The sequence below is a fragment of the Neovison vison genome, chromosome 2, assembly GCF_020171115.1.
Source record: "Neovison vison isolate M4711 chromosome 2, ASM_NN_V1, whole genome shotgun sequence".
Classification (NCBI taxonomy): Eukaryota; Metazoa; Chordata; class Mammalia; order Carnivora; family Mustelidae; genus Neogale; species Neogale vison.
The window spans coordinates 20,505,572-20,520,189 of record NC_058092.1 but is presented as its reverse complement, the minus strand read 5'-3'; the positions used below and the strand labels follow the sequence as shown (position 1 = coordinate 20,520,189).

General features: G+C 61.3%; 1 protein-coding gene across 5 annotated transcripts in view; it reads left to right on the top strand.

Annotated features, from left to right (window-relative positions):
* Positions 1 to 14,618, top strand: part of AHDC1 (AT-hook DNA binding motif containing 1) — a 63,890-nt gene that overhangs the window by 38,931 nt on the left and 10,341 nt on the right. For 2 of the 5 annotated variants that reach the window (XM_044237543.1, XM_044237544.1), the window contains exons 3-6: positions 3,620 to 3,798; positions 8,945 to 9,056; positions 9,197 to 9,234; positions 9,635 to 14,548. In XM_044237543.1, the coding sequence (XP_044093478.1) occupies positions 9,709 to 14,505 (4,797 nt within the window). In that variant the 5' untranslated portion in view covers positions 3,620 to 3,798; positions 8,945 to 9,056; positions 9,197 to 9,234; positions 9,635 to 9,708 and the 3' untranslated portion in view covers positions 14,506 to 14,548. Of the gene's footprint in view, positions 1 to 3,619; positions 3,799 to 5,635; positions 5,890 to 8,659; positions 9,066 to 9,196; positions 9,235 to 9,634; positions 14,549 to 14,618 lie in introns of those variants that run through there. The other 3 variants (XM_044237547.1, XM_044237546.1, XM_044237545.1) reach the window with 3 other exon arrangements.

Here is a 14,618-nt window from a genome sequence, read left to right as displayed (position 1 = left end):
GTGACAGGTTACGTGCTTAGCTCATCCCGTTAGGAGGGTAGTCACCACCCCACATGCCTGTCTCTGACTGTTGGGGATGTGTGAGATGTCACCACGTGTCCCTCTCCTGCTGTTGTGGGGAGTGACATGTGTGATTCTCTCATGCTGTTGGGAGATTGTCAGTAACTTGGGAGCTCGTCTCTCACCCTAAAGAGACAACATGTTGCCCAGTGGTATGGGGCCCGCTGTTGGCGGGGCCTTCCCATGCAGGCCGCAGGGCCCTCAAAAGCAGACAGGGGAAGCATTCAGAGCCCTGAGCACAGGGACAAGTGTGCTGGGTTGGTGGCCGGAGCAGAAGGGGTGTGAGGGGGTGTCTGAGTCCCCCCATGACCTTCTTTCTGCCCCAGGTGCCAACCTTTGGGACTGTTTCCCGAAAGGAAGAGGACCCAGTGCTCTTCAGGCCATGTGGCAAGGGGCCTCTGGGGCAGAAGCAGGTGTGACTGGGGTGGCAGGGTACCCGCCAGCGTTGGTATGGGGGTCCATCCATGTCCCTGCAAGCGTGGGGGGACCCCGGTCCCTGCCTCTTCTGCCCCTGAAACTGTTAAACTAATTAAGGCTGTGGAGCCGCAGGATTAATCGGGGCAGCTCGGCGCGGGCCGGGAGCTCAGGTAGTCGATTAGTGCGCCGCGGAGGATATTGGATTTCTGAACCGCAAGTCAGCACTATTCGGCCTGTTATCTCGCCGAGGCTCGAGGGTCAGGAGGCGGGAGGCTCCGGGCTCGCTGGCCGCCCCCGCCCGGCCGGCTCACAGCGTCCACTCCCCCTGCCCTCACAGCGCCGCCGGGGCCATCTCTGTGCCCTCACCCAGCCCCTCTCCCAGATGCACCCCACGCCTCGTCCCTGTCGCCCTCCTGCCCCTGGGCCCCGTGCTGCTCTCCCCTTTTGGTCCCTCTGAGTCTCTGACTCACACTCTGAGCCTCTGACCAGCCTCTCCACCTGCCTCTCCACCTCCCTGCCCCCCAACCCCTGTGAGCCCCTCCCCATCACTAGACTCTGCCTCTCTGCTTTTGTGTTCTTGCCTGCCTGTCTCACGGTTTCTGTCTGTCACTGCCTATCTCTGTCTCTCATGTCTCTCTGTCTCACCTTCTCTCCCTCTGTGTGTCTCTGTGTCTCTTCCTCTCCCTCTGGGCTTCAACCTCTTCCTCTCCCTCTCTTTCTCTCTCTCTCTCTCCCCCTCCCTTGCCTTCTCTCTCTCTCTCTCTCTCTCTCTCTTGTGTGGTCTCGGCTGGTGTCTGCAACCAGAACAAATCTCCCCCAGCCAACACCCCCTGAACAAGGAGGCCAGAGCAGCTAATGGGAAACATGTGATTCTGCCTTGCGCCTGGAGCACCGTGAAGGGAGCCTTAGTCCCAGCTCAGCCCCCCTGTGCCCCCCTTTGCTGCATTCCCCCCCACCACACTACCCCCACTCCCAGCATCTCCCCCCAGCCTATGCGGGCACAGTTGCAAGTTCCCCAGTTATTCCCATTTCGGGGGTGGTGGGGAAGCTGGCGTTTATCAGTTGGGGAGTATCAGGTTGTGGAGGGGCTGGGAGCAGCTTTGCTCCTGAGGTCCCTCCAGCCCACAGGGCCAGCCAGACCCCATGCAGACTCCCCCCCCCCCCACCACCACCACCATATGTAGGAAAACAGGGCCAAGATGCACTGAGCTCTGGGGGCCTGGATGGGGGGCAGCCAGTCCACCCCCACTGGAGGGCTCTGGGGCCACCCAGATTTCCATCTTTTCCGCCCTCCTGGGCCCCTGGGGAACTGCAGAGGTGGGGGCTCCCTGAGGGCTTGGGAGCTGCCGGGCTGCATTTCTGTGCCCACCCAACCACGGGAAAGGGGGGATGGATCAGAGGAGGGAGGCTCTGGCAGGTTGGAATTCTCCTTCTCTGCCTGTGGATAAATTGTCCCTAATCCAGGCTTGGGGAGTTGTCTGGCTCCTACAGAGAGAGAGAGAGAGAGAGAGCACGCAGGAGATAGGGAGGGAGGAGGGAAGCAGGCACACAAACAGTGACACAGACACACACTGTTTCACAAAGGGTCTCTCGCATGCGATGCACACGCGCACACATGCACACGGACCGAGGAGGTACACAAAGGCACCTCACAAACACTGAGTCTCCGCTGTACTGCCAGGCACACCGTGGCACACAGACCCCCTCGCACATGTTGACACTGACACGTCGCTGTTGTGGTGCAGACACAGGGACATGGCCCAAGGACCCACTGACACATAGGCCCTGAGTGATGAGGGCATACAACACACGCATACAAGGACCCACTCACGGGCACACGGTGACCCCCAGCAGAACTGACCCACGGGAACACCATGACCATTCACACTGTCAGCCGTGACCCTGAAAGCCCAGAAAACAGGCAGAGGTAGGCAGGAGGTAACACTGATCCACAGTGACACCAGTGCCGGCAGTCACAGGCCTCGAGATGGGAAACCTGCAGGGACAGCAGAGGATCAGCCACATGCACCCCCACCACCACCACAACGCAGCCAGAGAGCTCGGAGACAGGCAGAAGCCGGTTTAGCTCCTGACACTGCGAGATGCAGAGAGAGGGGCGGAGCATGTACACATGCAGACACACACCACAGTTGGGGTCGGGGTGACTCCAGAGGGGCTGACACACGCTCCCGTGGCCTCACAGATGTGCAGACACAGGCTCAGCTGGCCATACACACACAGAGCTGAATAGACCCAGATAAACACAGCCACACGTATAACTGAAGATGCTGAACCCGGGTACACATCACCTCTTCTCTCTCACACACACACACATACACAGGTAACCACATGTGCCATACTGAGCAAACATAGGATCCCATGTGTGTACATTCTTAAACACACATGGACACATGCACATTTAGAAATGCACAGAAGGCTGCATAGACCCAGGAGCCCACATACAGGTGTATTTACCCAGACAGGAATGCTCTCTGCCACACATACAAATTCCCAGGCAGCCGGAACCCGAAGCAGTCCATGAAGCCTGGTTCGCAGACCCCCTCTGGGCTCTAGTGCAGACCCCAGGGAGGCAGACAAATGTGCAGGAAGCAGGAGGCGGGTGAGAAGGGCCATGGTTATTAAAGAAAACAAGAGGCCTAACCAGTTGCCCGTGGAGGAGAGTGAAGGCCAGCAGCCTGTATACCCCACCTGGAAATCTGCATTTACCATGTCTTCAAACAGCAGTTCTCACACCTGCATTCTGAATAAGCTGTTAGCGTATATGATTTCCCCAAATCATGCCTCCTCAATTCATAATATTTCCCCACTTTATAGATGAGAAAACTGAGCCAGAGAGGTGAACTGACTTGCCCAAGATCATACGCTGAGGGTTGAGCCAAGGACTGTCTGGCTCCCATGCATGTGTGTTCAGGTTCATGCATGTACCTACATACATGTACAAAGATACTGCTTCCCCCAGGCACCTGGGGTGTCAATAGGCGTGCAGTTCCCCAGTGACATGAGGTGGCAGGTGATTTCATTTTCTGCAAGACTGGACCCCAGCCATGCTAGCCTCCTGGTCCCTTTATCTGGCTCCTCCTGTGTCCACGCTTATGCCTGGGTGTTGTGTTTGCTTCCGCAGATGGGAGCTTGCCTACCTGTCTACCCATCGGCCTGGACCCCAGAGCCTGCCCAGCTAAGTGCGTGCAGAGGGCCCCGGTTTCGGGGCAACTCTCAGGCTGCCTCAGAGACCACCGTGGGATCGCTGACAAAGACCGGCCTTTCCTGCTGAGCCAGACCTTGTCTACACAGCCTGTTCAGGTAACAGTGTACGGGGAAGCCAGTTCTGTGCCTGGGCCACTCCCAGAAAGTAAGGGTCAGGGAGACTGACTTTTCAGTCTTAGCAGGAATCCCCTACCCCCGGCTTAGGCCAAAAAGTCACCCATTATAGAGTCAATATATTAACCCCACTTATTCAAAACTCCCCATTATCCAGAAAGGGGAACTGAGGCCCATGGATTATGCGGCAAGTCCCCCGGAGTCCTGCCTCCTAGTCTGGGGACTCTTCCCAGCACCTCATTGACCTGAGAGAACTGGGAAGAGAAAAGGGTTGTGACAGTGACCAGAACTCAGGGCAGAGATAGAAACCAGAGTACCTGATGTGTGCTGCTGACCACCCCCCCCCCGCCCCAGGACCCCTGTCTGCTGGAGTCTGGAAGCAGAGAGCTGGGAGGCCAAGGTGAGGTACCAAGAGGACCTGGGTAATTCGGGTAGGCTAGGTCATCCTTACGAGGTGGGGTGGGGGTTAGGACCTGCCTCCCAGTTCCCAGCCCTGATCAGCCCACCCAGGCTCCAGAGGCCAGGTGGGGCTGCCCTGCCCTGCAGAGGCAACTCCCTGAACTGACACAGGGAGCCTGCAGGCTCCAGGAAGCTCCCTAGAGCCCAGCCTGCTTGGGGACTCCACCCAGCCTCCAAAAGAGCATTCCTGGGGCCTGAGGTCTAGGGGTGGGGCCTCCTGGGATGGTAAGGGTGGGAGGTGTGGCTATGGAAGGATGCAGGGCTCTGTGTACCCAACTGTAAATGCACAGGGCATCGTGTGTGCGAGCCCTCAGGCTTGTGAGTGAGCCGGTGTGTGTAGGGCTCTGTCTTTAGGTACACAGGGTTCCGTATGCAGGAGTTACGTAAGTGCACTGGGCTGGGGGACATTTGAGGGAACTACAGGGGAGTGTTGAGTGCAGGATTCAGAGTGTGTCCTGGGTAGGTGTGAGAGTCCTGGAGAGTGGTGGGGGCCACACTAGATGGTATATGTGTGCAGGGCGCTAGTGCACACTGAATAGGTGTGTAACCAGGAATCTGAACACACTGGGGTGATATGTGGGCACACTCTGTCGGTGTGGAGTGTGCACATGGGATCTCTCCGCATGTCACCCGGGAAGCTCGCGTTCAGGGTTCTGGGCGCACACTTGCGGGTGGTATGTGTGTGTGTGTGGATCCATTTGTGCTTTGGAGGTGGGCTGGGCAGGCCTTCAGCAGAGCTGGGCTCAGCAGTGCCCAGCCTTGTGGCCAAATCGCTGAAGTCACTTCCTTTCCAGCTTCAACTTTCCAGGAGGAGGAGTTCTTCAGACCTGGGCGGGGGAAGGGGGGGCGGGACGAGGAGCTCTCGGGGGAAGGAGGTGGGCGGGGGTGAGAGGCTGTGGGGAGGGCCTGGTGGGGCTGGAGGAGGGAGTCCTCCGGGAGACAGAAGGAAAGACTAGGACAGGAGTCTGGAAGGGCCAAGGGCAGGAGGAGATGGGGGTGGAGCAGGGCGGGAAGCGCAGTCCCTGGGTGACCTCGGAGGGAGGAAGGGAGGGCCGCCCGGCAGGGTGACCCTCAGGTTCAGCCAGAGCTGGCAGTGGTGCCCGCTACACCTGGCACCCAGGGCAGGGGGCTGGCAAGGGGCGGGTCTAAGGAAGACCTGCTTGCCAGGTGCCCCGCTCTGGGCAGGAAGGGGGTGGGCGAGGGCTGCACAAAGGAGCTCTGTGTGGCTGGGGTAGGGTGGGGTGGGGTGTGCTATACCGTGGGGTGGGGGGGGCCTGATGACTCTAGGAGGCCAGGCAGGACTTGCTTCCCCTTGGGGGCATCGGTGGCTCTAAGGGGACACCTAGTGGTGAGGGAGGGTAGTGCGTTTGGATGACTGAGGTGGGAGGGGATGAAGAAGCTGGGAAGGGGTAAATTAGAAGTCAAAAATTAGAACGGGTGATGAGGGTTGGGACTGTTGGAGGAGGCTGCAAGGGAGGCAGCTGACTCTCTGGACGGTGAAAAAGTTTTCACCGGAGGAGTTAAACCCAAATTTAGACTTGGGCTCTTCCAAGTCCTGGCTGTTTGTCTTCAAGGGCATCACTTAACCTCTCTGTGCCTCTGTTTAAATACCAAGTAAGTGACAGCTGCTGTTAATTATTTTCATCAGTGTCCTCTTTGGTAGACTTTTGGGCACTAGTGGGTGGGTGGAAGGGGGCAGAAGGAGATTGAGAGGGGTGCTGCAGATCCTGGGGGATAAAGGCTCCAAAGGGATGTGACAGGGGAGGGCTCACAGCAGTAGTAATAGCCCCTTTGATACACTGTTTTTCCTTTGAGGACATCCCTGGGCCTTGAATCCAGGCTGGGAGGGAAATGGTGTGGGGGGAGGAGTGTGCCGGCTGGAGAGAGGGTCATGAGGCCGGAAGTGAGAGCTGGGGCTGGCAGCCTGGCTCCCCTGGGGAGGCTGTGGGTGGGGGAGGGGGAGGCGGGCTGGGGAAGGGGTGGGGTGGTCACAGCCGCAGCGGGGGAGGGTGGGGCTGGGGACTCAAGGATGTGGGCTGGCGCTTCCCGGCACTGTGCACAGCAGGTTGGGGCCCCCAGCCCCCTCCCAGGCGGTTGGTGTCCCCATGGCAGACTCAGACACACTGACCCAGAAGCACACTGTCAGACAGAAGGACCCTTTTGACTTTGTTCACAGACATGGCATAGGTGGTGCCCTTGGGAGGGGTCCAAGAAAATGGCTGCCTGGGTGTGGTGGGGAGGGGAGCCAGCCGCTTCCCTCAGATCCTGGAGGCTGCTGGAGAGGGCAGTGGACAGAGTCAGGAGGTCTGGCGGGAGGACATGCCCAAAGGTCTTCAAGGGGGGGGGGTGGAACAGAAGCAACCACTGGAGAGGAGGTTTTCCCTTCTGCCAAGATCACACCCTCAGGGCCCCAAGTGGGAGGTCTCCAGAGCAGGGAGGCTTGGTGAGCCCCACCCTCAGGAAGGGAGGCATCGCAAAGGCTCTCGGGAGCCACGGGTCAACCATACCAGGTCAACCATACCTTTGGAAATGGGACTTGGAGGGGCCAGGGTCTGCGCCTGTTCCCTCCTTCATGAGCCTGTTACTCACAGTCCTTCTTGTAAGAGCAGTGGGTGAGAGCCTGGCCTGGGAGGAGCCAGTCTGCAGCCTACAGCCTACAGCCTGGCCCTGGGCAAGAGCAAGACCCTGAGTGATGGAGCAGGCAGGACAGTGAGGGGCAACCGAGTCCTGGGAACTGCAGAGTGAAAAGGGACAGTGGTCAGAGGGATGTTCTGTCTGGATAAGCAACCGATGGACTCTCCCCAGGCCGTTTTGTGACCTTGGGCAAAGGCCCTTCCCTCTTTGGATCTCAGTTTCCTCATCTGTAAAATGGGAAGAGCACAAGGTGGCACCAGAACCTGATACCCATGAGGAAGCTAATTTAAAGTACAGATTCCCAGATGTCCCTTTAGATCTGTGAGTCAGACTCCCCTGGACGAGGGCCTGGGTATCTGGAATGTTACACAGCTCCCCCAGGCCCAGGGTTTGGAAGCCAAATGGCTTGGCGATTTTAAGGTTCCTCCCAGCCTTAAATTAAACCTCGGCTCTAGGAGCAGCGCCTTCAGAGGTGGCAGAGGGAGAGTTGCAGAGCTGGCAGGGGAAGCAGGCTTTGGGCTTGGGGCAGATTTAGGAATCCTGCCACTTTGCAGCTATGTGACTTCAGGCAAGTCCCACACCCAGCACTCCGAGCCTCCATGGGGATAATCGGCCCTGCCTCCTGGGATGCTGGGGAGATTCAGTGGGTCACATGTGTGGAAGTGCTTTGTAGGTTGCAAAGCACTGCCCACCACAGGAGAGTGGAAGAGCGTTCCTTTCCACACCATCTTGTCCCCAAATCGGCTCCATGGTCTTCCTGAGCAGCTGGTGGGAGTCTGCATGTGTGTGTGGTGGGGGTGGGGGTGGGGGTTGACCCCGGGGGTCATGTCAGAGCCAAACACTAAGAAGTGATCGGGGTCAAGCTTTCAGACCCTCCCCGTGGTCAGGGCCCCAAGTCCCCAGGCTCCCTTGGGAGTCAGACATGCCTAGATTGAAATCCCAGCTCTGCCCTGACCAGCTCAGGGAGTTAGTCAGTAAATATTTATGTAGCATCCAAAGCCCAGGCCCTGGGGTCAGAGGATACAGTGGTAAACAAGACAGACACAGGGCCTGCCCACGAAGGGCCCACATTCTGTGGGGGAGACTCGCCGAAAAGCCAGTCATACAAGTAGTTGGTTGCAATTGTGATAGATAGTGTGAAAGGGAAGTAGAGAGGCCTCTGAGAGTTCGCAGCAAGGGCCAGACTGTGGCCAGAGGTGCGATGGTGGGCGGGGGACGGTGAGGGGAGTCAGAGAGGGCCTCTCTGATAAAGGTGGGAGAGGGGCAGAGAACTTCCCTTTCCACGTGCTTGTCCCTCACCCTCTCTCCACACCCTTCTTGGGTCCCACCTTTGGATCTTGAGAAGAATGAGAGAGAACCACCAGGGAAAAAGGCAGGGCTGATTGCTCTCCGCACCTCATTCATTCATTCATAAGAAACAGTTCATACTTCCTGAAGCACCCTTATGGGCCACACGCGGGTCACGGTGTTGGGAGATACACACAGAAGTGAACAGATAGAAATCCTTGCCTTCGTGGGACTCACTGCCTTCCAGAGGCTGGTTTCCTCCTCTGTGAAGGTGGGAATGGTAATCCTACTGATCTCAGGTTTGCAGGGGGCTTAGATGAGATAATCCACATAAAGTGCTTATTAGCCCACTGTTTGGCAGTAGAGAAAGTGTCCCCAAAGTGTGTGAGCTTTTGTTGTTGTTGACTCCCTGGTATGATTGTCACACCTCTGACCTGAGGCACTCTTCACTTTTTCTTTACAGCTCTTATCCCACTAATAATTAAATCATTTATGATTATCTGATCACTGTCTGTCTACCCGGTCTTTGTGCAAAGTAGGCACTCCATAAGTAATGAGTATATGAATGAATGCTGTTCCTTCATCTCTGAGCCTCCATTTCTTCATCTGCAAGATGGGGTTATTAATAGCCCCTACCTCACAGGATTTGTATGAAGAATTAAGTGAAACGATGCCTGGACAGCTTCCAGCCCAGCGCCTGGCGCGCAGTAGGTGCTCACTAAACCTGAGCTGCGATGGTCCTTTCCAGGCGCTGTCCACACCCCGAGGCCTGGGCTCAGGCCGAAGTTGCTCCACAGCACCCCCGGCTGACAGCCAGCAACGGGCGGAGCCCCCAGGCACGGGGGCCCTCTCTCTCCCAGGTCAGCAGGGTGCGTGCCCTGGAGGGAGCACCAGGGAGCTGGGGGTGGTGTGTGGAGGAGATCAGGCCAGTGGGCACGAATGGTTAGGCTGTGGCCACCTGACAATTCAGATCCCCTGTTTCCTGTCTTGTCGCCCACAGAGATCTCCAGTGTGACAGCCCAGGCGGCAGAGCCGAGGGTGAGTGGCCAGGCTTCTGAAATGGAGGTGGGGGGCAGGTGGTGGGTGGGTAAGAGGGAAAAGGTCATGCCCTGGGTAGGATTTCTTGGCCTTCTCCTTAAGTTTGATCTGGATGGAGTGGTCACCCCAGCCTGCTGATGGCCTTCCCTCGACCAGGCAGGCATCCTCTTCTCTCTGAGCCCATAGCCAGGGTCTAGAAGAGGGTGAGCTTCCGACAAGTGGAACTGGGGCCCCTGAGGGGTTCCTGGTGCATGCGGTGGTTCGGGAAAAGGCTGGGAGTCAAAGCGGGGAACAGGGCTTGAGGGGACTCCCAGGAGGGGTGGCAGGGCCTCCCTGAGGCTGTAGGAAGCCGAGGTCTTGGGCATTCCGTGAGGGCCTTCTTGCCCGTCCTGCCCCACAGGTCCTGGTCCCGGCTTCTCGCACCCTCATGTCAGCCCCGGCCCCGCCCGGCGGCCCGCGGAGGACAAGGTCAGGATGCGTGTGAAGCCCCAGGGCCTGGTGGTGACTTCCAGTGCCGTGTGCAGCTCTCCTGACTACCTCCGGGAGCCCAAGTACTACCCCGGCGGCCCCCCCACCCCACGGCCCTTGCTTCCCACCCGGCCCCCTGCCAGCCCACCCGACAAGGCCTTCGCCCACACCTTCTCCGAGAACCCACGCCCACCCCCACGCCGGGACCCCAGCACCCGGCGCCCACCAGTCCTTGCCAAGGGGGACGACCCGCTGCCCCCGAGGGCAGCCCGCCCAGTCTCCCAGGCCCGCTGCCCCACCCCCGCGGGAGACAGCAACAGCTCCCGACGGCGCTGGGACAACGGGCGGGTGAAGCTGCGTCCAGTAGTGCGGTTGATTGACATCATGAAGGATCTGACACGGCTCTCCCAGGACCTGCAGCACAGTGGTGTTCACCTGGACTGTGGTGGCCTCAGACTCAGCCGCCCCCCTGCCCCACCCCCCGGTGACCTTCAGTACAGCTTCTTCTCCTCACCCAGCCTGGCCAACAGCATCCGCAGCCCCGAGGAGCGGGCTGCCCCCCACGCCAAGTCAGAGAGGCCCAGCCACCCCCTGTATGAGCCTGAGCCCGAGCCTAGGGACAGCCCCCAGCCTGGCCAAGGCCACAGTCCCGGAGCCACAGCCGCGGCCACCGGGCTGCCCCCAGAGCCTGAGCCAGACGGCCCTGATTACTCGGAACTCGCTGACGCCGACATCCTCAGCGAGCTGGCCTCCCTCACTTGCCCCGAGGCCCAGCTGCTGGAGGCCCAGGCCCTTGAGCCACCATCTCCTGAGCCAGAGCCTCAGCTCCTGGACCCCCAGCCCCGCTTCCTGGACCCACAGGCACTAGAGCCACTTGGGGAAGCTTTGGAGCTGCCACCCCTGCAACCCCTTGCTGATCCTCTGGGGCTACCAGGCCTGGCGCTCCAGGCCCTGGATACCCTGCCCGACTCCCTGGAGTCGCAGCTGCTCGACCCTCAGGCACTCGACCCGCTGCCCAAGTTGCTTGACGTCCCTGGCCGCCGTCTGGAGCCTCAGCAGCCCCTGGGGCCCTGCCCGTTGGGTGAGCCCTTGCGCCTGGACTTGTGTTCACCCCATGGCCCCCACGGGCCTGAGGGTCACCCCAAGTACGCCTTGCGGCGCACTGATAGGCCAAAGATCCTGTGTCGCCGGCGGAAAGCTGGACGGGGGCGCAAGGCTGATGCCGGACCGGAGGGCCGCCTGCTACCCCTGCCTATGCCCACGGGGCTGGCGGCCGCCTTGGCTGAGCCCCCGCCACCACCGCCTCCACCACCTCCCGCCCTGCCAGGCCCGGCCCCGGTCCCAGAGCTGGAGCCAGAATCTTCCCAGACTCCCATGGTCCCCGCCCGCAGAGGGAAGTGCCGGGGCGTGCGGCGCATGGTGGTGAAGATGGCCAAAATCCCCGTGTCGCTGGGGCGGCGGAACAAGACCACATACAAGGTGTCCTCTTTGAGCAGCAGTCTGAGCGTAGAGGGCAAGGAGCTGGGCCTGCGTGTATCCGCGGAGCCTACCCCACTGCTGAAGATGAAGAACAATGGACGGAACGTGGTGGTGGTCTTCCCCCCTGGGGAGATGCCCATTATTCTTAAGCGGAAGCGCGGCCGCCCTCCGAAGAACCTGCTGCTGGGTCCCGGCAAGCCCAAGGAGCCAGCAGTGGTCGCAGCGGAAGCGGCCACCGTGGCTGCGGCCACCATGGCCATGCCGGAGGTGAAGAAACGGCGGCGGCGGAAGCAGAAGCTGGCCTCCCCCCAGCCGTCATATGCAGCAGACGCCAATGACAGTAAGGCTGAGTACTCCGACGTGCTCGCCAAGCTGGCCTTCCTGAACCGCCAGAGCCAGTGCGCTGGGCGGTGCTCACCCCCCCGCTGCTGGACACCCAGCGAGCCTGAGTCGGTACACCAGGCACCTGACACGCAGAGCATCTCCCACTTCCTGCACCGGGTGCAGGGCTTCCGACGGCGGGGCGGTAAAGCAGGCGGTTTCGGTGGCCGGGGCGGGGGCCACGCTGCCAAGGCGGCCCGATGCTCCTTCAGTGACTTCTTTGAGGGCATTGGCAAGAAAAAGAAAGTGGTGGCGGTGGCAGCTGCTGGTGTTGGGGGTCCCAGCCTCACCGAATTGGGGCACCCACGCAAAAGGGGCCGAGGGGAGGTGGACGCCATGACCGGGAAGCCAAAACGCAAACGGCGGTCCCGGAAGAATGGGACTCTGTTCCCAGAGCAGGTGCCTAGTGGCCCAGGCTTTGGGGAGGCCGGCGCTGAATGGGCCGGGGACAAGGGTGGTGGCTGGGCCCCTCACCATGGGCACCCAGGCGGGCAAGCTGGCCGAAACTGTGGGTTCCAGGGGACCGAGGCCCAGGCCTTTGCCTCCACTGGGCTTGAGAGTGGGGCCTCGGGCCGCGGCAGCTACTACGGTACCAGCGCGCCCGCGGGCCAGACTGAGCTCAGCCAGGAGCGCCAGAACCTCTTCACCGGCTACTTCCGCTCACTGCTCGATTCGGATGACTCCTCCGACCTCTTAGACTTCGCCCTCTCAGCCTCTCGTCCCGAGTCCCGGAAGGCATCAGGCGCCTACGCAGGGCCCCCCACCAGCACCCTTCCGGCCCAGCGGGGCCTGGCCACCTTCCCCAGCCGGGGGGCCAAGGCCAGCCCGGTGGCCGTGGGCAGCGGCGGGGCCGGTGCAGACCCCTCCTTCCAGCCCGTCCTGCCCGCTCGCCAGACCTTCCCGCCAGGCCGGGCAGCGAGCTACGGAATCACTCCAGCCACTTCAGACTGCCGGGCAGCCGAGACCTTCCCGAAGCTGGCTCCCCCGCCGTCAGCCGTGGCCCGCTCGCCTACCGCCCACCCGCCCGCCACCACCTACCCACCTCAGTACGGTGGCTATGGGGCCGGACAGAGCGTTTTCGCCCCAGCGAAGCCCTTCACGGGCCAGGACTGTGCTAACAGCAAGGACTGCAGCTTCGCCTACGGCAGCGGCAATAGCCTGCCTGCCTCTCCCAGCAGCGCCCACAGCGCCGGCTACGCCCCAGCGCCCACGGGTGGCCCTTGCCTGCCACCCGGCAAGGCCTCCTTCTTCAACAGCTCTGAGGGGGCCCCCTTCTCCGGGTCCGCCCCCACACCCCTGCGCTGTGACAGCCGGGCCAGCACCGTCTCTCCCGGCGGCTACATGGTACCCAAGGGCACCACGGCCTCGGCCACCTCTGCTGCCTCTGCCGCCTCCTCCTCCTCGTCCTCCTTCCAGCCCTCGCCTGAAAACTGTCGGCAGTTTGCGGGGGCTTCTCAGTGGCCTTTCCGGCAGGGCTATGGAGGCCTGGACTGGGCCTCAGAGGCCTTCAGTCAGCTCTACAATCCTGGTTTCGACTGCCATGTCAGCGAGCCCAACGTGATCCTGGACATCTCCAACTACACGCCGCAGAAGGTGAAGCAGCAGACGGCTGTGTCCGAGACCTTCTCGGAATCATCCTCCGACAGCACCCAGTTCAATCAGCCCGTCGGCGGCGGTTTCCGGCGTGCCAACAGCGAGGCCTCGAGCAGCGAGGGCCAGTCAAGCCTGTCCAGCCTGGAGAAACTGATGATGGACTGGAACGAGGCATCCTCTGCCCCCGGCTACAACTGGAACCAGAGCGTCCTCTTCCAGAGCAGCTCAAAGCCGGGCCGTGGACGGCGGAAGAAGGTGGACCTATTCGAGGCCTCACACCTGGGCTTCCCGTCCTCTGCCTCGGCCACTGCCTCAGGCTATCCATCCAAACGGAGCACCGGGCCCCGGCAGCCGCGGGGTGGACGGGGTGGTGGGGCCTGCTCAGCTAAGAAGGAGCGGGGCGGGGCGGCCGCCAAAGCCAAGTTTATCCCCAAGCCACAGCCCGTCAACCCCCTGTTCCAGGACAGCCCAGACCTCGGCCTGGACTACTACAGTGGGGACAGTAGCATGTCGCCACTGCCCTCCCAGTCGCGGGCCTTCGGTGTGGGTGAGCGAGACCCTTGTGACTTCATGGGACCCTACTCCATGAACCCATCCACTCCTTCTGACGGCACCTTCGGCCAAGGCTTCCACTGCGACTCGCCCAGCCTGGGTGCCCCTGACCTAGATGGCAAGCATTTCCCACCTCTGGCGCACCCACCCACGGTGTTTGACGCTGGTCTGCAGAAGGCGTACTCACCCACTTGCTCACCCACACTGGGCTTCAAGGAAGAGCTGCGGCCGCCACCCACAAAGCTGGCTGCCTGTGAGCCCCTCAAGCATGGGCTCCAGGGGGCCAGTCTGGGCCACGCGGCTGCTGCCCAGGCCCACCTTAGCTGCCGGGACCTGCCACTGGGCCAGCCCCACTACGACTCCCCCAGCTGCAAGGGCACAGCTTACTGGTACCCGCCAGGCTCAGCTGCCCGCAGCCCACCCTATGAAGGGAAGGTGGGTACGGGGCTGCTGGCTGACTTCCTGGGCAGGACGGAGGCCGCGTGCCTCAGTGCCCCACACCTGGCTAGTCCGCCAGCCACACCCAAGGCCGACAAGGAGCCACTGGAGATGGCCCGGCCGCCTGGCCCGCCCCGTGGCCCTGCCGCCGCCGCTGGCTATGGCTGCCCGCTCCTTAGTGACTTGACCCTGTCCCCTGTGCCGAGGGACTCGCTGCTGCCCCTGCAGGATACCGCCTACAGGTATCCAGGCTTCATGCCGCAGGCGCATCCCGGCCTGGGTGGGGGCCCCAAGAGCGGCTTCCTGGGGCCCATGGCGGAACCTCACCCCGAGGACACATTCACCGTCACCTCCCTGTAGTGCCAACTGAAATGCCGACTGGACCTCGAGGTTTTGTTCCTGGGTGAGTCTGGGGGTGTGGGTAGAGTGGGGAGAGGCCTGGGTAGGTGTGTTGGGGCAGGGCGGGGGGGGCG